This window comes from Canis aureus, chromosome X (genome assembly GCF_053574225.1).
Source record: "Canis aureus isolate CA01 chromosome X, VMU_Caureus_v.1.0, whole genome shotgun sequence".
Lineage (NCBI taxonomy): Eukaryota > Metazoa > Chordata > Mammalia > Carnivora > Canidae > Canis > Canis aureus.
The window spans coordinates 81746234-81773108 of NC_135649.1; the positions used below are offsets into that span (position 1 = coordinate 81746234).

The 26875-nt window shown below is 38.7% G+C and overlaps 1 protein-coding gene across 1 annotated transcript; it reads right to left on the reverse strand.

Annotated features, from left to right (window-relative positions):
* Positions 1 to 1134: 1134 nt before the first annotated feature.
* On the reverse strand, positions 1135 to 13864 carry LOC144308924 (glyceraldehyde-3-phosphate dehydrogenase-like). Its single transcript, XM_077889896.1, has 4 exons — positions 13856 to 13864; positions 11757 to 12587; positions 1400 to 1490; positions 1135 to 1334 (listed from the first exon to the last, which is right to left on the reverse strand). The coding sequence occupies exons 1-4, from the start codon at positions 13862 to 13864 to the stop codon at positions 1135 to 1137; spliced, it is 1131 nt and encodes a 376-aa protein (XP_077746022.1).
* Between the last annotated feature and the right edge of the window lie 13011 nt (positions 13865 to 26875).

Here is a 26875-nt window from a genome sequence, read left to right on the forward strand (position 1 = left end):
AGTAAAAATCTTGAGTGCACCAAGTGAGAAATGACACCTTATTAGGGGAACAAAACTATTTGAATGAAGGCACATTCCTCATCAGAAAACATGGAGTCAGGAAGAAAGTGGCACAGCATTTTTCAAGGGCTAAAAGAATGCAATATATATTTTTAAAATACTCAAAATTGAACAGTAAAAGGAAACAAATGACCTGATTAGAAAATGAGCAGAAGACATAAAGAAGCATTTCACTGAAGATAAAAAGGGTCAATAAACATAAAAATATGCTCAACAACACTAGCCTTTAGGGAAATGCAAATTAAGACTATGATGAGGGATGCCTGGGTGGCTCAGTGGTTGAGCATCTGTCTTTGGCTCAGGGCCTGGTCCCGGGGTCCTGGGATCGAGTCCAGAATGGGGCTCCATGCAGGGAGCCTGCTTCTCCCTCTGCCTATGTCTCTGCCTCTCTGTGTGTCTCTCATGAATAAATAAATAAAATCTTATAAACATTTTTTAAAAGACTATAATGAGGTATCTCTGCATACCTATTAGGACTGCCAAACTAAGTCAACAGCTATAATACTAAATGCTGGCAAGGATATGGAGAAACAATGTTTCAGACATTTCTGGTGGATTGCAGAATGGTCCAGCCACTGTGGAAAATAGTTTAGCAATTTCTTAATAAACTAAACATAGGCTTGCCATATGACCTAGAACATTTTCAATGTTCTAGTGAGAAGGAACAGAAGGGGCCCCATTGCTGTGTCACTGCAACTGCCACCTGGTACCTACCATCAGCCAGAAGAGCTTCCTATAGCACCTGCAGGCCAGTAAGCTAAGGGATGTGGACTTCATTGAAAGCCAGCTAAACTTCCACCAGAGGATCAGCGTGAAGCACTTCATCCTGGCCACGGCTGTCATGAAGAACATCCCCTGCTACACTACCAAGAAGACAACAAGACGCTGAACCTCCAGTCCCAGGATCCCAAGCCCCTTGAGGTGTTCAGCATGGACTTCCTGGTGGACAATGCCCAGCTGGGCTGCGGGGTGTCTGCTTAAGACAGTAACTTCACAGTGCACATGTACCTATTGGAAGCTAAGGACAATTTGGAGGCATGTGACTGCTGTGCTGAGCAAAATTACATGTGGCACTCATGTGAGTGCATTCTGGAGGATCCCATGTGGGGAGGGTGCTGTGGGGCCCAGCAAAAAGTGAGTGGTGTGGGAGAGAAAGCACACGGCATGGTTTGTCACACTGGATGGTGGCATCAGGCTCTCACTGCCCATACAGGACACTGTGGGCTGCTGATGCTGAAGAATGGGCAGACCACCATGCTGCTGGCCCCGATCCACTGGCCAGACAGATGCAGCATGTGGACAGTGATGTCTCACAGAACTCCTAGCAGACCAACCTCACCTGAGCTGCAGCCCTTGTTTACCTCTTTGCCATGGAGCACTGCCAGCTGGACAAGAAGATCAGCACCAAGCTCAACTTTATCCTGGAACCCCTGATGGAGACCCACCACATCACAGCCCACCTCATCCAGAGCCCATGGATGTCACCACCGCTGCCTGCGGGCACTACTTCACATCCCCTTTTTGTGTAACACAGGTGGAAAGGGGAGGTGGGGGATGGTTGATGCATTCAATAACTTTAATGGATCTCAAGGACATTATGGTGAGTGTATAACCCCACCTCAGAAGGTCACCATAGTATAGGATTCCATTTACTTAACTTTTTTGAAATGAAAAAAATTAATATAGAGATGGAGAACAGATTAATGGTTGCTAGGACTTAAGGATGATGGAGGGAGGGGAGTAAGTGTGACTATAAAGGAGTAGCAGGAGAGACATCTTCACGTTGATGGAACAGTTCTGTGTCCTGGTTGCTGTGGTGTTTACACAAATCTACACATGTGATAAAATGACATAGAACTATTCACATATTTTGTCCCAAAGTCATTTCCTGGATTAGATATTATACTATAGTTTGTAAGATGTAACTCTTGGGGGAATCTGGACGACATTTACAAAGGACCTCTCTGTGGTATTTCTACAACTTTCTGTGACTCTTTATTTCAAAATAAAGATGTTTTAAAAGAAGGGGAGGGGCACCTGGGTGGCTCAGTCATTTAAGCATCTGCCTTTGGCTCATGATCCCCAGGTCCTGGGATCCAGCAGTGCTTTGCTTTGGGCTCCCTGTTCAGTGGGGAGTCTGCTTCTCCCTCTCTCTCTGCCCCTCGCCTCACTTATGTTCTTATGTTCTCTCTCTCTCTCTCTCTCTCTCTCTCAAATGAATAAATAAAATCTTTAAAATAAGGGGGGAGAGGAATTGTAGCTATTAAATATAGGCAATTCTAGAGAGGAGTTTGCTGTAAAGGAGGACAGAGAAATGGGGTCAACTGTGAGCAAGGGAAAGTGACTCAAAATAAGACATTTTAAATTTTTTAGTGGGAGCAATAATAGCATGGTGAAGCTGATGGGAAAGAACATGTAGAGGGGGAGAGGAGGGAACAGAGGAGACAATTGCCAGAAGAGGATGGGGCCTAGCAAAATGGTGAGGGATTGGCTTCGCTGGGAGCAGGACAGTTCATCCACAGTCGTAGGAGAAAGGGTAGAATATACACATAGATTTACGCAGGTGGGTAGATGCAATGGTAGAAATTTGTGGGCTTTTTTTTCTAATTGTCTCTGCTTGCTCAGTGAAATCAGAAGCAAGGTCATAAGCTGAGAGTGAGGACAGGTGTGGAGGTGTTAGAGGTTTGAAGGGAGACGAGAAGATATGAAATAGTTGTCTAGGAAACCGGGAGAGCAAATGGACCAGGATAATACTATGTGATTTCCTGGCAACATTAAGTGCCCACTTCAGGTTCGTGGTCTTGAATTTAAAGCAAAAATGTCATTTTGTGTTTTTCTCCAGCTATGTTCAGCTCCAGGGATAGAGGAAAGGAGTAGGAATTATTGGTAATGACATGATAGAGGCAAATGACCGCGATTAGGTGGAAGACAAAACCAGAAGAGTGGATTTCAAGAAATTGGAGCCTAGGGTGTTGGAAGAATTAAGTATTGAGATATTGAAATCACAAATAATTAAGACAGTATTAATTGGAGAGAGTGACAGTGAGGCAGAAGCTAAAATCTTTGAGACACTGGAGGATCCATAGGTAACTACCACAAGGTAGGATACAAAAATATAGTTATATATATAATATTTTAATATAAATATATATTATATATATAAAATACTCTGTGAAAAGGAACTCAAAGATGGAGATTTTTAAAAAAATTTTTAAAGGTTTTATTTATTTATTCATGAAAGACACAGAGAGAGAAGCAGAGACACAGGCAGAGAGAGAAGCAGGCTCCATGCAGGGAGCCTGACATGGGACTCGATCCCAGGTCTCCAGGATCACGCCCTGGGCTGATGGCAGCACTAAACTGCTGAGCCACATGGGCTGCCCAAAGATGGAGATTCTTAATGAGAAGAAAGGGAGAATGACTTGGATAATTTGGAAGTGGCCATGAGAGAGGGCTGTAAGGTCCTTGGGTAGATCAAGACTTCAGTCAGATCAAGAAGGTGAGGGAAGCATTCCGCAATCAGGGAAAGACTATAGGGACTCTGGATAAATATTTTACATTCAAGATGAGGTGACTATATAATTTATTATCCAATCTTGGACCCTCGAGAATGACAAATGTTAAAACTGGGCAAGACAGTAGTACACCATGGATCAACTCAAATTGTCCTGGGAAAACCAGGACTATGATTCTAGAGGGCACAGTAGGGGGAATTTCAAGATCTGGAGAGGGCAAAGAGGTGGGGATAGATTAGGTAAATATGCAATGTTATATGGGATTAGAACATGAGATGTGCAGGTGGTGACCAAAGAGTCCCAAGGTCCTTGTGATTACTGACATAAACAAAGTTGAAGGGCATAAGGAATTTGGTTCTGGTACTATTAAGGCAGCTAGTGGTGGCAAGTCTGTGAGTGTTGAGAGGGAGAAATGGGTGAGTGTTCAAGCCTTGCCCTTCACTCCTCTGCTAACAGAGATGCAGAGTCCCAGAGAAGTGCATCTTATTCCCAGCCATCAGGGAAGTACCTCAATCCTAAGCCCCACTGAGGAAGATCTCAAAATTTTCTGAAACTCTTCGTATTTCCAGTAGGAAATGTTTCAGGAACTGGGACTGGACAGGCTGCAGGGAAGGAGATTAGTTGACCTTGCTGTGAGAAGCTGAAGGAAGGACACAGTGGCATTTCCAACATAAACTATAGGGAAACACACTGACACTGTCAAAACATAGAAAATACCAAGATGAATGGGAAAAAAATGCACAGTCCGCTACTCTGATCTGAAAACCTAACTGTACTAGAATGAAATGGTTAGGATGGCGCTTGAGGGTTCTTATTCCTCTTTTCTGTCTATGTTCATTCCCCAGGTGGGCTGGTCCAGTCTCATGGTTTTATTCAACATTAATAGGCCATGACTTCCAAACCTACCACTCTAAAACCAGTATCCCACCTAAGTTGCAGATCAACTAACTAACTGCCTTCTTGACATCTCAACTCAGATGTTTAATAGATGTATCAAACTTTGTATCTTCAACACTGAACCCCTGATTTTTAAGGAATTTTTCTTAAAAATTTGTTTTACTGGAAAGCCTGGGTGGCTCAGTGGTTGAGTGTCTGCTTTCGGTTCAGGGAGTGATCCCAGGGACCTGGGCTCGAGTCCTGCATCAGGCTCCCTACAGGGAGCCTGGTTCTCCCTCTGAGTATGTCTCTGCCTCTCTCTGTGTGTCTCTCATGAATAAATAAAGAAAATATTTTAAAATTTTTGTTCAACCCCTAGCATGCCCCATCTCAGTTGATGGGAATATCCTTCCAATTATTCAAGCCAAAATACTTTGACCATAACTTTAACCCTAATTCTAGCCCTGATTCTCTTTGATTTGTCTGTTTTTCTCACACCCCACATTCAATCTATTAGCAAATCCTTTTGGCTTTCTTTCCAAAATATACCCAAATCATACCATTGCTCACCTTCTCCACCACTACCTCACTGTTCCTAAACACCATGATCCCCCACTCAGATTAATGTAATATTCTCCTAACTAGTCTCTGTGATTCTACCCTTGGGGCCTTATATTCTACTCACAGCACAGAAATCAAAGTGATCCTTTTATAACACAAACCAAAGTGTGCTACTCCCATGTTTAAAACTCCTTAATGGCTTCCCCATCTCATTCAAACAAAAACCCATACTCCTTATTATGACTTACAAGAAAAGCTCTTATGGAAAGACAAATACCATATGATTTCACCCATATGTGCAAGTTAAGAAACAAAACAAATGAACAAAGAAGAGACAAACAAAACCAGACTCTTAACTATAGAGAACAAACCTGGTTGCCAGAGGGGAGATGGGTGGGGGGATGGGTGAAATAGGAAAATGGGGACTAAGAGTACACCTATCTTGATGAGCACTGAGTATTGTATAGAATTGTTGAATCATACCGTACACCTGAAACTAATATAATACTATATGTTAATTATACTTGAATTTTAAAAATGAATGTTTCAAAAGAAAGGCTCTATGATCTATTCCTTGCATAATTCTTCTCTAGACATACTAAATTTGTATTGCTCTTTTAGACCTGCCATGTTTTTCTCAGTTTGGAGCTTTTGCAGTTGCTACTCCCTCTGCCTGAAAAGTTCTTTCTCCCCTACCGGCCCTTCCTTGCCCCCCACCCCATCCCCTGGACAAGCTTCTCATTTCATTTAGGTCCCTGTTTCATGTATTCTTCTTCCCTTCTAGCACTCCTTCTAAAATAACACCTTCTTTGTCATTTATTCCTTTAACTTGATTTGTCTTCAAGCACTTTTTCCAAGGCTATATGGTTTACTCATTTTATTTATTATCACTTCCTTCCTCCCACTAGAATGTAAGTTTCATGAAGACTAGAACTTTGTCTCATTCATCTCTACATCTCTAGCCCTAACAACAGTGCCTGGCACATTCTAGGTACTAAAAAGTTTGATTGAATGGAGACAAAAGTATAAATAATTAAATAGATAGAAATAAATTTCAAATCATATATATATCTTTAGGTAAAATATCAGTTTTAGATTTATTCCTATGGGGTTTTCTCTATTGTAAATGGGATCTTCCTTTACAGGATCCGTCATAACTGCTAACTGGTACTGTGGAAACTCTATGGATATTTATATGAAACTCTTGGATCTAGCAAACTTGAGGAATTCTTGTTCTAACAGTTCATTTATAGATTTTTTACATATATGGCCATGTTATCTGTGAAATATATTTTATCTTCTTTTCCAATCTTTCTTCCTGTTTTCTTTCTTTTTATTATTTTAGTGCATTTGTTAGAACCTCCAGTATAATATTGGGTAACAATGGCACTAGGTTTGATGTAAGTTTTGGGGAGACATCCTCTTTCACCGCTGTATCTGTTGCATTTTGTTGTTGTTTTTAAATTATGAATGCGTGTTTAATTTTATCGATTGCTTTTTCTACAACTAAGATGGTCATATGGTTTTTCTCCTTTTTATCTATTAATGTGGTGAATTACATTAACAGATTCTTTAAGTTACTCTTTAGATAATGGAATAAACCTTACTTGCACATATTTTTTATAAAGTATGTAAGGAAGTAAATCTGCTTGTATTTTACCTAGGAGTTTTCATTTATGCTTACAATCAAGGTTAGCCTATAAAAAATTTGTTTATGCACTGTTGTGGTCAAGTTTGAGCATCAAGATTATTCTAGGCTCATAGGGCACCTGCGTAGGTTAAACATCCAACTCTTAATTTCAGCTCAGGTCATGATCTCAGGGTTGTTTGATTGAGCCCCGAGTGGAGCTCCAGGTGGAGCCCTGCGTGGGCTCTAAACTGGATGTGGAACCTGCTTAAGATTGTCTCTCTCATTCTCCTGCTCTCTGTTAAAAAAAAGAGAGAGAGATTATTCTAGGCTCAAAAAATGGATAAATTTTTCTTATTCACCAGTAGAGTCAAAGTTATATTTTTGAAGGTTGGTTTAAAAAAAAAAACTATGGTAAAGTCATAGTTTTCTTTAAGGGGAGTTGTTGGGTTTTTTGTTTTGTTTTGGTTTGTTTTTTTACTATCAATTTGGCTTATTTAATGGTTACTGGTCTATTCCGCTTTTGAAATTTCTTTATATAGGCACCTAGATAACTCAGGCAGTTAAGCATCTACCTTTGGCTCAGGTCATGATCTCCAGGTTCCGGGATGGAGCCCCACATCAGGCTTCCTGCTCAACAGGGAGTCTGCTTCTCTCTCTTTCTCTCTCTCTCTCTCTCTCTGCCCCTTCCCACTGCTCGTTCTCTCTCTTCAAATAAATAGAATCTTTTTTAAAAGTTCTTTATATATTTTGGATACAAGTCCTTTGTTAAGAATGGATTTGCAAATATTTTAATCCAGTCTGAGGTTTGTCTTTCCATTTTCCTAATGGCATTTTTCTAAGAACAGCTTCAAATTTAATGGAGTCCAATTTACCCACTTATTCCTCTATGGTCCATGTTTTCAGTGTTATATATGAGAAATATGTGCCTAACTCAAGGTAAAAACATTTTTTCTACTATATTTTCTTTGAGTTTTAGAATTTCTGGGATTTTTTAAGTTTTTCTAAAGCTTTAGTTTTTTCATTTAGGTTTATGACCATCTGGAGATTTTTGAGTTAATTCTTACAAATGGAAAGAGGCATGCATCAAAGTGGGTTTTTTGTTTTGTTTTGTTTGTTTGTTTTTGTTTTTGTTTTTGCATTTGGAGATCCGATTATTTGAACACCATTCATTGAAAATACTGTCCTTTCTCTAATGAATTGCCTTTCCATCTTTGTCAAAAATCATTTCTGTGGGCCTATTTTTGGACTCTCTATTCTGTTCCATTGATCTATTTACCAATAGTCATGCCAATACCACACTGTCTTGATTACTATACTTTTATAATAAGCCTTGAAGTCGATTTTGTAAATATTCTAACTTTATTCTCCTTTTCCAAAATTGCAGGCATCAAATCATTACGTTGTACACCTTAAACTTTCACAAAGTTATATATCAATTACATTTCAATAAAGCTGGAAAAAGATTTTAAAAGACTTAAGCAGGAACCAAAGCCTCAAAAATAAAATAATAGTTTTATGCAGAATTTTTGAAAATCAAAATCAATGTAAAAAAATCAATATTGAACAAAATGTAAAATTTTAAATGAAGGCAGGATCTGACCCTGCAATCAATCAATTGTGCTTTCCTTAAAAGAAAGTATTTGACTATTTGGAGTTCTGGGAATTAATGTGAATTCTAGAATCAGCTTGTCAGTTTCTAAAAAGATTCTGATAGGACTTTGGTTGAGATCACATTGAATCTTTAGATCAGTTTGGGGACTATTGACAATTAACAATATTGAGACTTCATATCCATGATAGTGATATACCTCTCAAATTTATGTAGGCATTTTCTAATTTCTTTCACTAATATTTTCACATTCTCGATGTACAGAACTGACACTTATTTTGTAAGATTTATATCTCTAAGTATCTTGTGCCATAGTTAATAATATAGATTTTTTCATATTTAATTTATTTATTCATGAGAGACACACACAGAGGGAGAGAGAGGCATAGACACGGGCAGAGAGAGAAGCAGGCTCCATGCAGGGAGCCCGATGTGGAACTCGATCTCGGGACTCCAGGATCATGCCCGGGCCGAAGGCAGGCACTTAACCGCTAAGCCACCCAGGCGTCCCAATAATATAGATTTTTAAATTCAATTCCTGATTGATATTGATATTACAGATAATAATTAGAAATGCAAGTGATTTTTGTATATTGATCTTGTAGCCTGCAACATTGCTAAACTCATTAGTCCTAATAGCCTCTTGTGAATTCCTTTGCATTTTCTGTGTAAACTATCATGTCATCTTAATAAAAAAGAGAGTTTTGCTTCTTTTCTTCTATTCTGTATACCTTCTATTTCTTTGTCTTGCCTTCTTGTATAGCTAGCATCCCAAATGGAACAATGAACATAAGTGGAAAGCAGATATTCTTCTCTTGTTCTTAATCTCGGGGTCAAAGCATTCCATTTTTCATCATAAGTATGATGTTACATGCAGGTTTTTTGTGGATATTCTTTATGAGGAGATTCCCTTCTTTTGCTAGTTTGCTGAGAATTTTTATCATGAAGGGATGTTGGATTTTGTAAAATACTTCTGCTGAATCTATGATCATATGGTTTGCTATTTTTTTATCTTTTAATATTGTGAATTATGTTGATTGGTTTTCAAAATATAAACCCTCCTTGTATTCTTGAAATGAATTACTTGTTCATGATATATTTGATTATTTGCAAAAATTCTGTTTAAAATTCTGTATCTATGTCCAGAAGGGATATTGGTCTATAGTTTGTTTTTGCTTTTGTTTTTGTTTTGTCTCTTTTGAATATTAGGGTAATGCTGGCCATATACCATTAGTTAGAGTATTCCTCTTCTGTATTTTGGCAGATTGTGTAGAATTTGTATATTTTTCCCAAAAATGTTTAGTAGAATTTATCAATGAAGCCTTCTGTGCCAGGAGCTTACTTTGTAGAGAAATTTGTAAACAAAAATTCAATTTATTTATTAGTTATGGCTCAGTTTAGAGTATCTATTTCTTCTAGCATGGACTTTGGTAGTTTGTATCTTTCATACTATTTGTCCATTATATCCAGGTTGCTGGATTTATTAGAATTAAGTTGTTCATAATATTCCCTCATTATCCTTTTAATATGTTTAGAATCTCTAGTTATGTTCACTTGTTTCATTCCTGAAACAAGTTTCATTCATGCCAGTAAGTTATATCTTCTTTTTTCCCAGTTAGTCTAAATAGAGGCTTATTAATTGCATTGATTTTTTTTTGAAAGACCCTGCTTTTGGTTTCATTGATTTTTTTCCTATTTTTTTTTATTTTATGTTAAGTGATTTCTTCTCTAATATTTATTTTTTCTTTTCTTTTTTAAATATATATATTTTTTATTGGAGTTCGATTTGCCAACATATAGTATAACACCCAGTGCTCATCCCGTCAAGTGCCCCCCTCAGTGCCTGTAACCCAGTCACCCCATCCCCCCGCCCACTTCCCCTTCTACTGCCCCTTGTTCATTTCCCAGAGTTAGGGTCTCTAATATTTATTATTTCTATTCTTCTGTTTAACGTGTTTGATTTGCTTCTCTTTTTCTAATTTCCTAAGATGGAAGCTTAGGTTATTTATCTGAGATCTTTCTTCTTTTCTAATGTAAGTGTTTAGTGCTATAAAGCTCCCTCTGAGCACTGCTCTAGTTGTGATCCTCGTATTTTCATATGTCATATTTTCATTTTCATTCAGCTTAAAATACTTTCTAACACCCCCTGTGACTTTTCTTCTCTATTTATAAGTGCATTAGTTAGTTTCCAAATAATTTGGGACTATTCAGATAACTTTCTGTTGTTGATTTGCGATTTAATTCTTTTGTGGTCAGAGAACATATTTTGTATTACTTGAATCCATTTAAATGTATTAAGCCTTGTCTTATGGCTCAAAATTTGGTGTCTTGATAAATATTCTGTGTGACCCTTGAAATAATGCATATTCTGTTGTTATTATGGGTGAAGTGCTCCATGAATGTTAATTAGGACATGCTGGTTGATAGTTTTAAGTCTTTTATATCCTTATTGATTTTCTACTCATTCTACCCATTATTGAGAGTGTTACAAATCTGATACTTGTGAATTCGTCTATTTCACCCTGATGATCTTTCAGTTTTCACTTCCTGCATTTTAAAGTTCAGTTATTTGATGAATTGACCACTTTATTACTGTAAAACAAGACCTACCTCTGGTAATATTCTTTGCCTTGAAATCTATTTCATCCTTTGTTAATATAGCAACTCCAGATTCCTTCTGATCAGCATGGGATATCTTATTCTATCTTTTTATTTTTAGTCTATTTGAGGTTTTATATGTATTTATTTTTTAAGATTTTATTTATTTATTTATTCATGAGAGATGCAGAGAGAGAGGCAGAGACATAGGCACAGGGAAAAACAGGCTCCATGCAGGGAGCCCAATGCAGGACTTGATTCCGGGTCTCCGGGATCACCACCTGAGCTGAAGGCCGATGCTCAACCGCTGAGCCACCCAGGCATCCCTGTAGTTTTATATTTAAAGTGGATATCTTATAGGCAGCATATAGTTGAGTCATGCCTTTTCATCCAATCTGGCAACCTCTGCCTTAACTTAAATGTGCTTGTTGATATGGCTGCATTTAAATCTGCCATCTTGCTATTTCGTTTCTTTTCATTTAAATCTGCCATTTTTTTTCTGGGTACAGTATACTTTATTGATGGTACATGACAAGGTAGGGCTCCTCAAGCCCCTTCCCTTCCTCGGGGTCTGGGATGTAAATTGGAGGTCAGGAGATTTTCAGTGTGTTGGAGGATTAAGTTGGGGCAGGGACTCCCCTGCAGGTGAGGGCCTCTCTCTTCCTCTTGTTCTTGCTGGGGCTGGTGGTCCAGGAGGCTCTTACTCCTTGGAAGCCATGTGGACCATGAGGTCCACCACCCGATTGCTGTAGCCGAATTCATTGTCATACCAGGAAATGAGCTTGACCATGCCAGCCCCGATGTCAAAGGTGGAAGAGTGGGTGTCACTGTTGAAGTCGCAAGAGACAACCTGGTCCTCAGTGTAGCCCAAGATGCCCTTGAGGGGGCCCTCTGATGCCTGCTTCACCACCTTCTTGATGTCGTCATATTGGCAGCTTTCTCCAGGTGGCAGGTCAGATCCACAACTGACACGTTGGGCCATACCAGTGAGCTTTCCGTTCAGCTCAGGGATGACCTTGCCCACAGCCTTGGTGGCGCCAGTGGAAGCAGGGATGATGTTCTGCGCAGCCCCTCGGCTGTCACACCACAGCTTCCCAGAGGGGCCGTCCACAGTCTTCTGGGTGGCAGTGATGATATGGACGGTGGTCATGAGGCCCTCCACGATGCCAAAGTGGCCATGGATGACTTTGGCCAGAGGAGCCAACCAGTTGGTGGTGCAGGAAGCATTGCTGACAATCTTGAGGGAGTTGTCATACTTCTCGTGGTTCATGCCCATCACAAACATGGGAGCCTCAGCAGAAGAAGCAGAGATGATGACCCTCTTGGCCCCGCCCTTCAAGTGAGCCCCAGCCTTCTCCATGGTGGTGAAGACCCCAGCGGACTCCACAACATACTCAGCACCAGCATCACCCCATTTGATGTTGTAAGGATTTCGCTCTTGGAAGATGGAGATGGACTTCCCATTGATGACAAGTTTCCTGTTCTCAGCCTTAACCGTGCCATGGAATTTGCCGTGGGTAGAATCATACTGGAACATGTACACCATGTAGTTGAGGTCAATGAAGGTGTCATTGATGGCGACAATATCCATTTTGCCAGAGTTAAGAGCAGCCCTGGTGACCAGGTGCCCAATACGGCCAAATCCATTCACTCCGACCTTCACCATCGTGTCTCCAGGATGCGGCTGGCACTGCACCAGAAGATGCGGCTGTCTGTCGAACGGAAAGGAGCAGAGAGCCTAAATCTGCCATCTTGCTATTTCTTTTCTCTTTATCTCATCTGTTCTTTGTTCCCATTTTGTTCTTTTATGGTCTTCTTTTTGGATTAATGAGTATTTGGGGGGGATTCCACATTATCTCCTTTTTAGCTTATTAGATATAATTTTCTGTTGTGTGACTTTAGTGATTGTTTTAGGATTTACGGTACATATCTTTAATTTATCACAATCAGCCTTGAGGTAGTATTTTAACAGGTCACGCATAGCATAAAAACTTTACAGTGTCCTTCCATGTTCCCTCTCCTTGCCTTTGTGCCATTGTTTTCATGCATTTTGTTTTTACTTATGTTATAAACCCCATAATACACTGTTACTTTCTTTTGCTTTAAGCTATCAGTAGTCATCTGATTCAAGAGATTTTAAAAATAAAGAAACTGTATTTACCCACATAGTTTCTTTTTTCAACCTCTTAATTTCTTTTCTACCTGGTATTTTCTTTCTGCCTGAAAGACTTCCTTGAGCATTTTTTTTATAGTACTGCTGCTGGTGATGAATTATTTCAACTTCTCTGTGTCTGCAAAGGTCTTCATTTGTCCTTCTTCTGGAAAATATTACTGCTGGGTAGGTGTACAATTCTAGGTTGACGGGTTTTTTTTTTTCTTTCAGCTCTTTAAAATGTCGCATCACTGTTTTATGCCTTACATGGTTTCTGGTGAAAAATATGAATCATTTTTATTTTTTTTCCTCTGCACTAATGTGTCTTTTTTTCTAGTCCCTTTTAGGATTTTTTTCTTTATCACTACTTTTTTTAGCAATTTGACTTTGGTGTGCCTTAATGCCATTTTCTTTATGTTTCTTACACTTGATGTCTGTTGTTTCTTAGATTTGTGGGTTTATAGATTTATCATATTTGGAATAATCTTAGCTATTATTTCCCCTAATAACTTTTCTTTGCCCTTCTCTCTGTCCTCTCCTAGGAATCATATATGTATTAGGTTGCTTGCAGTTGTCCCACAGCTCACTAATGTTCTGTTCACTTATTTTCAGACTTTTCTTCTGTATTTCTTTTTGAGTCATACTTATTGCTATATCCTAAAGTTCACTAATCTTTTCTATTGGAGTGTCTAGTCTGCTCTTAATCCCATCCAGTGTTTTTCACGTTATTATTATTATTTTCATCTCTACAAATTCAATGTGGATTTGTATTTATATCTTCAATTTCTCTGTTTTCCATATATGAAATATGTTTTAACAGTTGTTTTAATGGCTTTGTCTACTAACTTTAGTACCTGTGCCATTTTGGGGTCTATTACTATTGATTATCTTTTTCTTATTATAAGTCATATATTCCTGCTTTTTTGTATACCTGGTAACTTTTTATTGGGTGCCAAAATTGTGAGTTTTATGTTGTTTGATACTAAATTTTCTGTATTTCTTTTAAATACTTTTTAGCTTTTTTCTAGGATGTGGTTATTTGGCAAGAGTTTGAGCCTTTTGAGTCTTGTTTTTAATCTCTGTAAGGTAAAATCTGGAAGGGTAAATAAAAATAAAACTGAACTTCCCCTGTTCCAAAAAGGAAAGAGAACTTTTCTTCCTACTTTTTCTTAGAGTATTTCCTGAGAAATCTAGTATTTGTGAATCCTTCCATTGTCCCTTTGATATGTATGTAAATCTATTTGAGGACTAAATAACTCTTTTGGCAGCTTTGGAACCCAGAAATGTTTTTCTTAAGGGACTGGGAACCATCTCTTTGAAATGTAAACATCAAGGAAGATAGTGCCCTAATATTTCTCTGTCTTCCTGGGATATTAGCCTAAGCGCCTTGCTCTAAGCTGTAAGCACCTGCTTGTTGTAGAAACAGGAGAAGTTTTATTTTTCCTTAGGTAAAAACAATTAACCAGCACAGATGGCTACTCCAATTACCAGGTGAACTTAGGATGAACTATGAAAGAGTGTATAGCAAACAGTACTTTCAAGTCCTCTTGCATAAGGACAATTTACCACTTATTTTAAGAACATGTATGTAATGAATAAATTACATCCATAAGAATGGGATTTATTTCTGTTTTTGCAATCTCATTAGCAGATTGTCTGTAATGCATCACAGTCTCACTTAGTACTTACTCAATAATAAAACTGTTTTCTATCTTTTCTATATTCAAGGAGAGAATTTCCTGGACTGGCAGGAAATTTTATTTTTTATTTTCTTCCAATAGATCATAGCAGTCGTTTACAGCTAATATTGTTCTCTACTGAGGCACTACTCCTCTGAGTGCTGTACTCAACATCCTGAGTATTACAAGATTTCTCCATTCTGGATATTAGAGATATGAACTCTTCCCATCCCTGTTTGAGCTCCAGGATTTTTTCTCCGTGTTCATTTCTTGTGATTCATTCCCTGGCCTTGAGTAGTTTCTTCATATACCTGTGCTGCTCAGTACTAGCTGAAGTCTAGGAGAACCCTCTGCATATTTCCAGAGGGCTTGAGCTTGTGGCATCTCTCTCTCTCTCTCTCCCTCTCCCTCTCTCTCTCTCTCTCTCTCTCTCACACACACACACACACACACACAAACACGCTACTCTGTGCTATGAATTTTTTAATTTTTTTAAATTTTTATTTATTTATGATAGTCACACACAGAGAGAGAGAGAGAGAGGCAGAGACATAGGCAGAGGGAGAAGCAGGCTCCATGCACCGGGAGCCCGACGTGGGATTCAATCCCGGGTCTCCAGGATCGCGCCCGGGCCAAAGGCAGGCGCCAAACCGCTGTGCCTCCCAGGGATCCCCTGTGCTGTGAATTTAATCACCTTGTGCTCCTTGAATTTTTTTGAAGGCTTTATTTATTTATTTATTTATTTATTTATTTATTTATTTGAGACACAGAAAGAGAGAGACAGACATAAGCAGAGGGAGAAGTAGGCTCCATGCAGGAAGCCTGATATGGGACTCAATCCTGGGACTCTGGAATCCTGCCCTGAGCCAAAGGCAGATGCTCAACCGCTGAGCCATCCAGGCGTCCCAACTCCTGGACAGAATTTTCAACTCTGTGTTCTGGACCCAGGGAGACAACCAGGCTCTCTTTAGATTCTGCCTGCCTGTGCTATGACCTGAAAATTCTCCAAACAGTAAGCTGAGGTAATCATAGGGTTCACCTTGTTTGTTTCCTTTCTCTCAAGGGCCAGTGTCCTTTGCTGCGTGATGTCCAATGTCTGAAAACCATTGTTTTATATAATTTATCCATTCTTTTTAGTTATTTAAGGCAAAAAGGTAAACTCAGTTCCTTTCACTCTGTCATGATCAGAAAAAACAAGTCCCTGTGTTTTCTTTGAACCATATTTTCTTCTTTTTTCCCCCTCCATTTCTGTCTCCCTTGAATTAACCACTTTAAAAAAAAATCCCTATTTCTCTAATGATTTTGAAGCTGTTCATTATATACCCCCTTTTTATAGAGGTGACTATTTTCCACCTATTTTCCAGAATAAATGGCTAGCTTTCTTTTTAAAAAAATATTTTATTCATTTATTCATGAAAGAGAGAGAGAGAGAGTGGCAGAGACAGGCAGAGGGAGAAGCAGGCTCCATGCGGGGAGCCTGACGTGGAACTTGATCCTGGGTCTCTAGGGCCACCTGGGCTGCCCAATGGCTAGCTTTCTTGCCATATTTCTGGTCCTATGGGTGAAATTTTACTACTTCCCTTTATGTAAAAGGGTGGCTCATGGCTTAATGGATGGAAATCAGTTCCTGTTTCATGGCTTTATCTTCCATCTCTGTGGAAATATTAAAATGCCAGTCCTGGGGCACCTGGGTGGCTCAGTCAGTTAAGTGTCTAACTTTTGTTTTCAGCTCAGGTCATGATCTCAGAGTTTTGAGATCCAGCCTGGCGTTGGGCTCCATGCTGAGTCTGGAGCTTGCTTAAGATTCTCTCTCCTTCTCCTTCTGCCCCTCCTGGTTGTACACTGTCTCTCTCTGTCTAAAAAAAAATGCTAGTCCATAATATGCAGCATTTCTCAAACTTTCATCTCAGTTCTCAAACTTTCACCTGTTTACACTTAAAAATTATTGTTTTGTTTTGGTAAGTTGAAGCAAACAAACTCCAAATTGTCTCTCCCACTAAATACAACTTGGACAGAATGCATAGAACAGCTCTTTGAGGACTCTGAAAGTAAATAATAAGAGAGTGGATTGGGTAAGAAGACCAGATTTCGTAGCATCACTAAATTATCAGTAAGTTTACCTCTTTATTCCTTCTGGTATAACCTGCCATGGACTCATGGAAGTCCAAAACCCAAAGTGTATACTGAAAATTACAAAATGCTGATATAAAAAACAGTCAAGGCCTAAATAATAGAGGGACATATGTTCACAGATTGGAAGTCTCAACATAGTAAAGATATCAGTTCTCCCCAAATTAATTTACACGTCTAATGCAATTCCAATCAAACTCCAAACAATATTTTTTGCTAATATTGACAAGCTGATACCAAAAATTATAAGAGAAGACAAAGGAATAGGAATAGCTGAAACAATCATGAAAAGAATAAAATCAAAGTAATCACACTACCTGATTTTAAAACTTACTATGAAGTTGCAGAAATTAAGACAGTGTAGTACTGGTGAAGGGACACACACACAGACTGATGCCGAATAGAGTGTCCAAAAATAGAACGACACCAATACGACCAATTGATTGTTGACAAAGGTGTTAGGGCAATTCAATTGAAAAAAGTTAGTCTTTTCATTCTTTCCAAGTTTTTATTTCAATTCCAGTTAGTCAACATACAGTATAAGATTAGTTTCAGGTGCCAAATTTAGTGATTCATCACTTCCATACAACATCCAGTGCTCATGCCAATAAGTGCCCTGAAAAAGGATAGTCTTTTCAACAGACGATGTTGGAAAAACTGAATTTCCATGTACCAAAAAAATGAACCTCAACCTTAACCTCATACCTTATACAAAAATTAACTAAAAATCAAAAATTGATGTAAATATAAAACTATGAAACTTTGAACCAAAACATAGGAGACCTTCATGACCTGGGGTTAGGTAGAGTCTTTTTCTCATGACACCAAAAGTATTACCCATAAAGGGGAAAAAATGAGATTAGACTTCATCAAAATTGCATTTTTTTAAAAAAGACACTGTAAAAAGAATAATAAGAGGAGCTCCAGATCAGGAAGAAATATTTGCAATTCCCATATCTGACAAAGGACTTGTATCCAGCATATATAAAGAACTCTCAAAACGCAGTAAAAAAAATTAAAACTCCATTAGAAAATGCCCAAAAGACAAACAAGTACATCAACAAAGATGATATATGGATAAAAATAAGTTTTCTAGTTCTCTCTCTCTCAAAAAGAAAGGAATGATTTTTTTAAAGTAAAATAAAAAATACTGTCAAAACCAACTGCCTGCAAAAATATAGAGTAGCTGGAACTTTTATACATTGCTCTTCAGCATACCAAATGTTATAGCCACTGGGAAAACAGTTTGAAGTTTTAAAATAAAGTTAAACATATACTCACCATATGATCCTGCAGTCTCATTCCTGGGTATTTACCTTAGAGAAATATTCACATGAAACATGTACATGAATGTTGATAGCAGCTTGATTTGTAATAGCCCCAAGGTAGAAATAACCCAAATGTTCTTCAGCGGGTGAATGGATAAACAAACTGTGGTACTACTTGGCAATAAAAAAGAATGAACTATTGATGGATCTCAACTTGAGTGGATCTCAAAGGTGTTATGCTGAAAGAATCAAGCCTCAAAAGGTTATATATTATATGGTTCCTTTTCCATTCGTGAAAAGATGTAACAATAGTGACAGAGAACAGATCAGTTGTTGTCAGGGCTTCATAGTGGGGGGGGGAGTGCAGCGGGGAAGTATGACAAAGGGATAGCACAAGGGAGCTCATTTTTAATAGGCTCATTTGTTTTTCTTTTAGTTTTTAGAATTTTTTAGGGGAGGGAGGGGCAGAGGAAGATCCCCATAACCTATTTCACCCATGACCCATGCACCTCCCCTCTGCTAACCATTAGTTTGCTCTCTATAGTTAAGCATCTGTTTTTTAGCACAAGGGAGTTTTTGGGGTAAAAGAACTGTTTTTTATTATGGTCGTGGTGATGTTTACATTAACCTATACAAGTGTTAAAATTTGCCAAACTGTATGCCAACAAGGTCAATTTTACTATATGTTAATTTTAAAATTAAAATTAGGGATCCCTGAGTGGCGCAGCGGTTTAGCGCCTGCCTTTGGCCCAGGGCGCGATCCTGGAGACCCGGGATAGAATCCCATGTCGGGCTTCTGGTGCATGGAGCCTGCTTCTCCCTCTGTCTGTGTCTCTGCCTCTCTCTCTCTCTCTCTCTGTGTGACTATCATAAATAAATAAAAATTTAAAAAATTAAAATTAAAAATCATTACACATCCTAAATAGTTTTTGTTTATATAGGATTATATCAAATTTTGCCACGGTGGAAGTTAAAAGTGATAAAAAAAATTCGTAAATAGTAATTTGTTAATTCATTTAAAAACAATGCTGAAAACATGTTACTAAATAATATATTTGTAATAAAAAATAAATATTGCAAAATGTGTGAAACACATAATCTCCTTGTTTTACATTTTTGCAACGCTATCATGTCTGGCTTAATAGAAGACAGCTGAAGTCAACCTCCATTCAATCTTCTGTAATAGCATAGGTCAAGTAGCTTCAGGAAACCTCTATCGTGTACTTGAGAGTGATAAATTCAAATAAAATATCAGTATTATTGTGAAACTAGTTTTGACTTTGTGGACCTTGGAAAGGATCTTGGAGATCCCCAGGGGTTGCCAGACCCTCCCCCCTTTCATTATTGTTGCTAGTGTCTGCCAAAATCTAATACCCTCTTTTTTAAAAAATATTTTATTTATTCATGAGAGACAGACACAGAGAGAGGCAGAGAGATAGGCAGAGGGAAAGGCAAGCTCCATGCAGGGAACCTGCCGTGGGACTCGAACCCGGGACCCCAGGATCACACGCTGAGCCAAAGGCAGACGCTCAACCACTGAGCCACACCGGCGTCCTAATCTGATACCCTCTTAAATCATTTTCCATTTCAGCTCAGGGTCACTGATCTAAATTTGCTTTCCCTTTTTGTCTCTGATCCTTGCGGATTCCCTTTCTTGATTCTGAACGTGGATATATATTTTTTCTTTCCATTTATCCAGCAGTTACATATGAGGGGGGATGAAGAATTTCTTACATCAGCACCATCTACCTTATCAACTGTAGTTCTATCATCGTGGCGCTATTAATGTTTCCCATTTTGTTTACTGTCATTTCCTTGAGCCTTTTCACAATGTTTCTGTCTTTTCAATTGTGGGGTTTGATCGCTCACTTTCTTCCCTTTTTTAAAGATTTATTTATTTATTTGAGAGAGAGTGAGAGAGCCAGAGCTAGAGTGTTCACGTGAGCAGGGGCAGGGGCAGAGGGAAATGGAGAAGCAGATTCCCCTGCTGAGCAGGGAGCCCATGGCAGGGCTCAATCCCAGGACCCCAGGATCATGACCTGAGCCCAAGGCAGATGCTTAATCAACTGAGCCATCCAGGTGCCCTTGCTTGCTTGCTTCTAATGTGGCTTTATAATGTATTTTTCTTTTCTATTTTGTTTTGAGATTTATAAGATTGTTTTCTTAATCCCCTTCTGTCTTAAATATCTTCTTTGAACCCTTGTATTTTTTGGCCGTGCTCTTTTTAAAGAGCCATCATGATACCTATAATAGCTACATATCATTATGATACTTACAATATCTATATACCGTGTTTCCTTGGTAAATCTTCTAATTGTGTATGCTCTTCACTTGCCTCTTTCTTTTTCTTTCTTTCTTTCTTTTTTCTTTCTTTCTTTCTTTCTTTCTTTCTTTCTTTCTTTCTTCTTTCAGATTTCACCCATTTATTTGAGAGAGAGAGAGCACAAGCAGGAGGAGGGGCAGAGGAAGAGGGAGAAGCAGGCTCCCCACTGAGCAGGGGCTCCATCCCAGGAACTCAGGATCATGACCTGAGCCGGAGGCAGAGGCTAAACTGCCTGAGCCACCCAGGTACTCCTACTCGCCTGTTTCTTCCATTCCTTTCTCTTTTCCTCATTTCACCAGCAGTTTCTATGCCTAGGTCTTGAACTGGTTCCTTTTTGATTACCACTAAATTTTGATGGGCTGGCTACCTGTTGAAGACACTATAAAGCCACCCACGTCCTTGACATAGGTTTATTGTATTAAATACTCTATCTCAAATTATAGCCACTTATTTGTTCTGGGAGAACATCTTTCCCCTGTCTTTGTCATTCCTTGCCAGGGGCAAAGGTGGTGGGAACAGCTTTCTGCACTGGGTGGCAAGAAAATAAAGGGGTGTATTGCCTTTAGATAATTTAAAAATAAAAATAATAAACAAATAAAAGTCAGTCTCTTTTTATCACCAAGCACCAGCAGTTCTAAATAATATCAGTGCTAAAAATACTCCCCCCCCTCCCCAGGGAAGGCTCCCATTGCCCTTGCTGCTGATTCATCAGATTCATGTGATTCAAGCCCTTGACGATGCAATATCATTATAAAAAAGACTTCAAGTTTTTACTGGGTTGCTTATGTGTCTTTGCAACCAGTGGCAGCAGGCAGGGGATGGGGGAAGGGGGAAAGGGAAAGGGGGGCAGGAGAGGCAGGGACATCAGACTCAAGCTGTTCCATTCACAGATCTATAATTCATTCCTTCATTTTCAGTCTCATTTCTCATTCCTACCAACCTCCAAATCCTGTCTGGGACTCCCCTGGCAAGATGGGCTTCAACCTCCCCTCCAGTCTCCTTATAAAAGCACTGTGGAGTCAGGCTTCTCCTTTGCCTCTAGAATATAGTCTCTTTAAATCTGGGATGTACACATGCTTTGTTCATTCCTATATACCCAGTGTTCAGTACAGTGTCCAGCACATAGTAGTTATCTATCTATTCTCTATCCATCTATCTATCTATCTATCTAATCAGTCATGATCATACTTTTTTCTGTATTGCTATGTGGTACATCTCAGCAGATAGTACTGATGTGGGAACAGAGGACTAGCTGAGGACAAAGCACAAGCCCAGGGCAGCACAATGACAAGTCCTTGAAAGGGACATTCCTCTACTGACTCAACTGCCTCGATGTTAATACTTTGCTAAAGGCAAAAGGCAATCTTAGCCCGACCCCCAGAATCCTGTAAGTCTACTTTAACATATAAAAATTCCTTTAGAAATTTACTTTATCTCTATCCCCACAAGATACATGTTGGCAATCATCCCCCAAGCACACGGCCCACTGATACACATCTGAAGGGTCTCATGACTCAGGTTTTATTAGATGGTAATAAGTGACCTTTTCCCAAAAATAGCTAGCCCCATCAAGGTCCTGGAAACCTTGCTTCCAAAATTCCTTAGAGAGTACAGCTATCCTTAAACCCCTCCCAACTCTCAGGTATATAATCAGCCCCCCCTCACAGGCCCAGGGCAGCAGCTCTTCCTGCCCACGGGTCCTGTCTCCGTGCTTTCATAAAACCACCATTTTTGCACCAGAGACATCTCAAGAATTCTTTCTTGGTCGTCAGCTCTGGACCTCATCCACAAAACCTCACCTAGATTCCAAAACTACATCACTGGCAACTATAAAAAACACCTGGATTTTTGGTGGTAGATAGGACTGGGTCTGCAATAGTACTACTGGTGAGATGAGGGCTCAGAGACAGAAATTAGACTGAATTATTAAAAATCTAGTTATAGGGCAGCCCCGGTGGTGCAGCGGTTTAGCGCCACCTGCAGCCCAGGGTGTGATCCTGGAGACCCTGGATCGAGTCCCACGTCAGGCTCTCTGCATGGTGCCTGCTTCTCCCTCTGCCTGTGTCTCTGCCTGTGTGTGTGTGTGTGTGTGTGTGTGTGTGTGAATAACTAAATAAAACCTTTAAAAAATCTAGTTATATTTATTTCACACAAGCCTATGGACAGAGATTAATATGAGGTACACATACATAGCTTACATAATTAAAACCATATCTCTGGGATAGACAATATATTCACATGTGATCACAGTGGCATTTCATGCTTACTATTCTGAACTTTGCTTTTTTTGCATTTAATATGTCTTGCTAGGGCGCCTGGGTTGCTCAGTGTTTGAGCATTTGTCTTCAGCTCAAGATGTGATCCCAGAGTCCCGGGATCGAGTCACACATCAGGCTCTCTGCATGGAGTCTGCTTCTTCCTCTGCCTGTCTCTGCCTTTCTCTCGGTGTGCCTCTCATGAATAAATAAATAAAATCTTTTTTTAAAACTCTATGTATCACCCTCAAACTTGTTTTTTTTTCTCAATATTATGTTTGTAGGGTTTATCCAGGTGGTACATATAGATCAAGTTAATTGGTTTTCATTTCTTTTTTTAAAAAGATTTCATTTATTCATGAGAGACACACACAGAGAGAAAGAGAGGCAGAGACACAGGCAGAGGGAGAAGCAGGTTCCATGCAGGGAGCCCGATGTGGGACTCCATCCCAGTACTCCAGGATCACACCCTGAGCCAAAGGCAGACGCTTAACCACTGAGCCACCCAGGCATCCCTGATTTTCATTTCTATAAAGCATTCCATTGTGTTAACATACCAACATTTGTTCATCTCTTCCCTCACTGGTGGAAATTGTACTATAAAAGCAACACTCTGGGTTGCCTAGGTGGCTCAGTCAGTTAAGTGTCTGCCTTTGGCTCAGGTCATCATCCTAGGGTCCTGGATGGAGCCCTGCATCTAGCTCCCTGCTCAGCAGGGAGCTTGCTTCTCCCTCTCTCTGCTGCTCCCCTGCTTGATCTCTCTCTCTCCCTCTCCCTCTCTCTGTCAAAATAAATAAAATCTATAAAAGTGATACCAATATTAAACTCCAACCAACAGTATATGAAAATCCCAGTTACTTTCACATCTTTGCCAATACCAACTTGATATGTTCAAACTTTAAAATTTTTCCAATCTGGTGATTATGAGAATGGTAAATCAGTATTGTTTCATTTGCATTTCCTAATTGTTGGTAAAATTGAATAGTGTCCATCTGGGTTTCCTCGTCTGCAAATTGCCTATTCATCCGTTGCTCATTTTTTTCCATTGGCTTGTGCATCCTTCTTATTGCTTTATAAAAGAGACTTTTATATTCTGGATCATAGAGATGCACAGAACACATATGAATGACAGTCAGTCAAAGTTAAGGCCAAAGCTGAATATCATTATCCTAGAATAAACTCCTGGAATACAAGAATACTTCTGAAATTTTATCAGTAAGCATTCTTACAATTACAATTTTATTAGTGGACTTTGAACAATTTGACATAATGCAAGAATACGAATTTCTCAGCACTGTCAGCAGCTGGACTCCTTCTATGCTCACTATAGCACTATAGCACACATGTTCAGTACTAAATACTTTCAATTGAGATCAATGAAAGAATGAGATACTCGGTAGGGCTTCTCATTTTTCTCTAAACTTTTTCCCTTTATTTGAACTCTTTAAATCATTATTAAGTCTAAACTAAAGATTTATAATGAATGCTATACAAGATTTTGGGATTTTTCCATCACATGAAATTTCGACAATGGAAAAAATGACATTTTGTTTTTATTCTATCTTCACAAGATATGAGGAATTCTCAAATAAGGCTTTTTCTTTCTTTTTTTTTAAATAAGGCTTTTTCTTAAAAGATTTTTAGTCTAAATGGAATTCAGCAACTAAAAATTAAATATAATTTTATTTTTAAAAGACTTTATTTTTTTATTTGAGGGAGAGAGAGAGAGAGAGAATCTCAAACAGACTCCATGCTGAGCATGGAGAGCAATGTGGGGCTCGATCCCATGACCCATGAAATCATGACCTGAGCCAAAACCAAGAGTCAGACGCTTAACTGACTGTGCCACCCAGGTGCCCTCAAATTAAATATAATCTTTTTTTAAGACTTTTTTTTATTTATTCATGAGAGACACAGAGAGAAAAGCAGAGATATAGGCAGAAGGAGAAGCAGGCTCCCTATGGGGAGCCCAATATGGGACTTGATCCCAGGACTCCAGGATCACGACCTGAGTCAAAGGCAGATGCTCAACCACTGAGCCACCTAGGTGACCAAATTAAATATAATCCAAAAAGTTATTTTGTTTAATATGAATGTTCTATAGGCAAATAACTCCTACCTTTGTATAAAAATTATTATATAATAATTTGCCCATATAAAATGCTTTTCCTAAAGTTGTCTAGCTAATATGTTCTCTTAACATTGGTGTTAAAGGCCAACCTAAGTCCCTATTTAACTACTTGAAATTTCTGAATTGTTTTTTTAAGATTTTATTTATTTATTCATGAGATATACAGAGAGAGAGGCAGGGACATAGGCAGAGGGAGATTCAGGGTCCCCATGGAGATCTCAATGTGGGACTCTATCCCAGGACCCTGGGATCCTGCCCTGAGCCAAAGGCAGATGCTCAACTGCTAAGTCACCTAGGTTCCCCTCTTAATTGGTTTTTGACATAAAATGAACAGTTTGCATGAAATTAACAGAATTTGCTCTTGCAATAATAAAACTATTCTTCAAGGAACTGATAGAATTTATGTATAGATATAGAGACAGAATTTATATACAATTTATATATAAAATAAGATTTTGTTGGCTTCAAGTCATATCAAAAATATTTTGCTTTGTGTTTTTTTACTTGCTATGCTCTGTTTAGGAGATCCTAAGTTTACAATATTCTCCTATATTTTCTTTTGAAAGTTTTGAAGTTTTGTTTTTTTCACAGATAGGTCTTTATCTGAAAGTTTTTTGGGGGGTTATGATGTCAAATACTGGCTGAATAAAAATTATCCATGTGTGTTGCCAATTGCCCCAACAGATTTTTTTAATGATCTATCTTTACTCACTGGTTTGTAATGCTACTCCTACCAAACACAAGTTTCCATATATATGTGGATTTTTTTCTGGGTTATTTATTCTGTTCCATTGATCTATTTGTCTATGTCCTGTGCCACCTTCTCCTTCAGAATTATTCCACCTGTCATTGCCACTTTGTTTTTCCATATAAATCCTAAAATTTGTTTTTCTAGTTAGATGAGAAAACCTTTAGGGATTTTTATCGATTTGCTTTGAATTTTACATTAGTGAGATTTTTCTAAATCCATGAACATGCTGTATTTCTCCACTTTTAAAGTAATATTTACGTGTTACAATGAAAAAATTTAACATCTCCCATATATTTTTTTGCATCTTTGGTCAGATATTCCTTAGAAACTTTATGAATTTTGTGGCTACTGTGAAAGTTTAAAAAAATTTCTAATAGATTTCTGCTGATATGTAGGCATATTTAATTGTTGTACACTGATCTTGTCTCCAGCAACACAGCTGAACTTTCTCTTATTAGTTCTAATAGTCTGTTGTGAACTCTCTTGAATGGGGTGATGTTAATGCCCTGACCCATACCATTTGGCCCATCTCTGAGTTCATCTACAACTGTGTTACAATGTTTTTGTCAGGCTGACTGCTTCCCATCTGAAGGGCATGAGTCTCTCTGCTTCTCTGCTTGACAGCTTTTTCCAGAAGTACAAGAACTTTGAGGCACCACTGGGAAGGTTGTAGAGGGGATAACACCTCTGGGGTTTAAGATTCAACCAGTGAGTAGGAGGGGGACAGTGGATAAATGCTAGTTTCCCTGTCCTTCAGTGGGATGGTTCTGACACATGTGCCACATAGTTTCCTCAGAGGGTCCTAGTGAGGCTGATCCCCAGATATGCACAGCACTAACCAGCTCATTAATAGGTCTTGTTTTGGCTTTTCTCCCATTCCCATGTAACTTCCTTCCTCCCTCGCTTTTCCAAGTACAATGTCTGCTGAAGATCTTTGGTGTTCTACCAGGTTAAGGAAAATTCCTCTACTCTTTGAAATTTCTTAAAAATCATGAATGGTGGGGTGCCTTGGTGACTCAGTGGTTGAGCATCTACCTTTAGCTCAGGGCATGATCCCAGTCAGAGTCCTGGGATCGAATCCCACATCCAGCTCCCTGCAGGGAGACAGCTTCTTCCTTTGCCTATGTCTCTGCCTTTCTCTCTGGGTATACCATGAATAAATAAATATTATATAATATTTATAAATATTATAAATATAATATAAATATAAATATAAATTTTTTAAAGAATCATGAATGGCATCATATTTTATTAAATATTTAAATGTATTTACTCATTATTTTTCTTTAATTTGTTAATGTGATGAGTTATTACAGTAGATTTCTTTTAAATAATTT

Coding starts and splice junctions, on each gene's coding strand:
- LOC144308924 (XM_077889896.1), bottom strand. Junction 1,491..11,756: donor ATGACGACATCAAGAAGGTG/GTGAAGCAGGCA, acceptor GGTCTCCATCAG/GGGTTCCAGGATAAAGTTGA. Junction 1,335..1,399: donor AAACAAGGGCTGCAGCTCAG/GTGAGGTTGGTC, acceptor CTGTCTGGCCAG/TGGATCGGGGCCAGCAGCAT.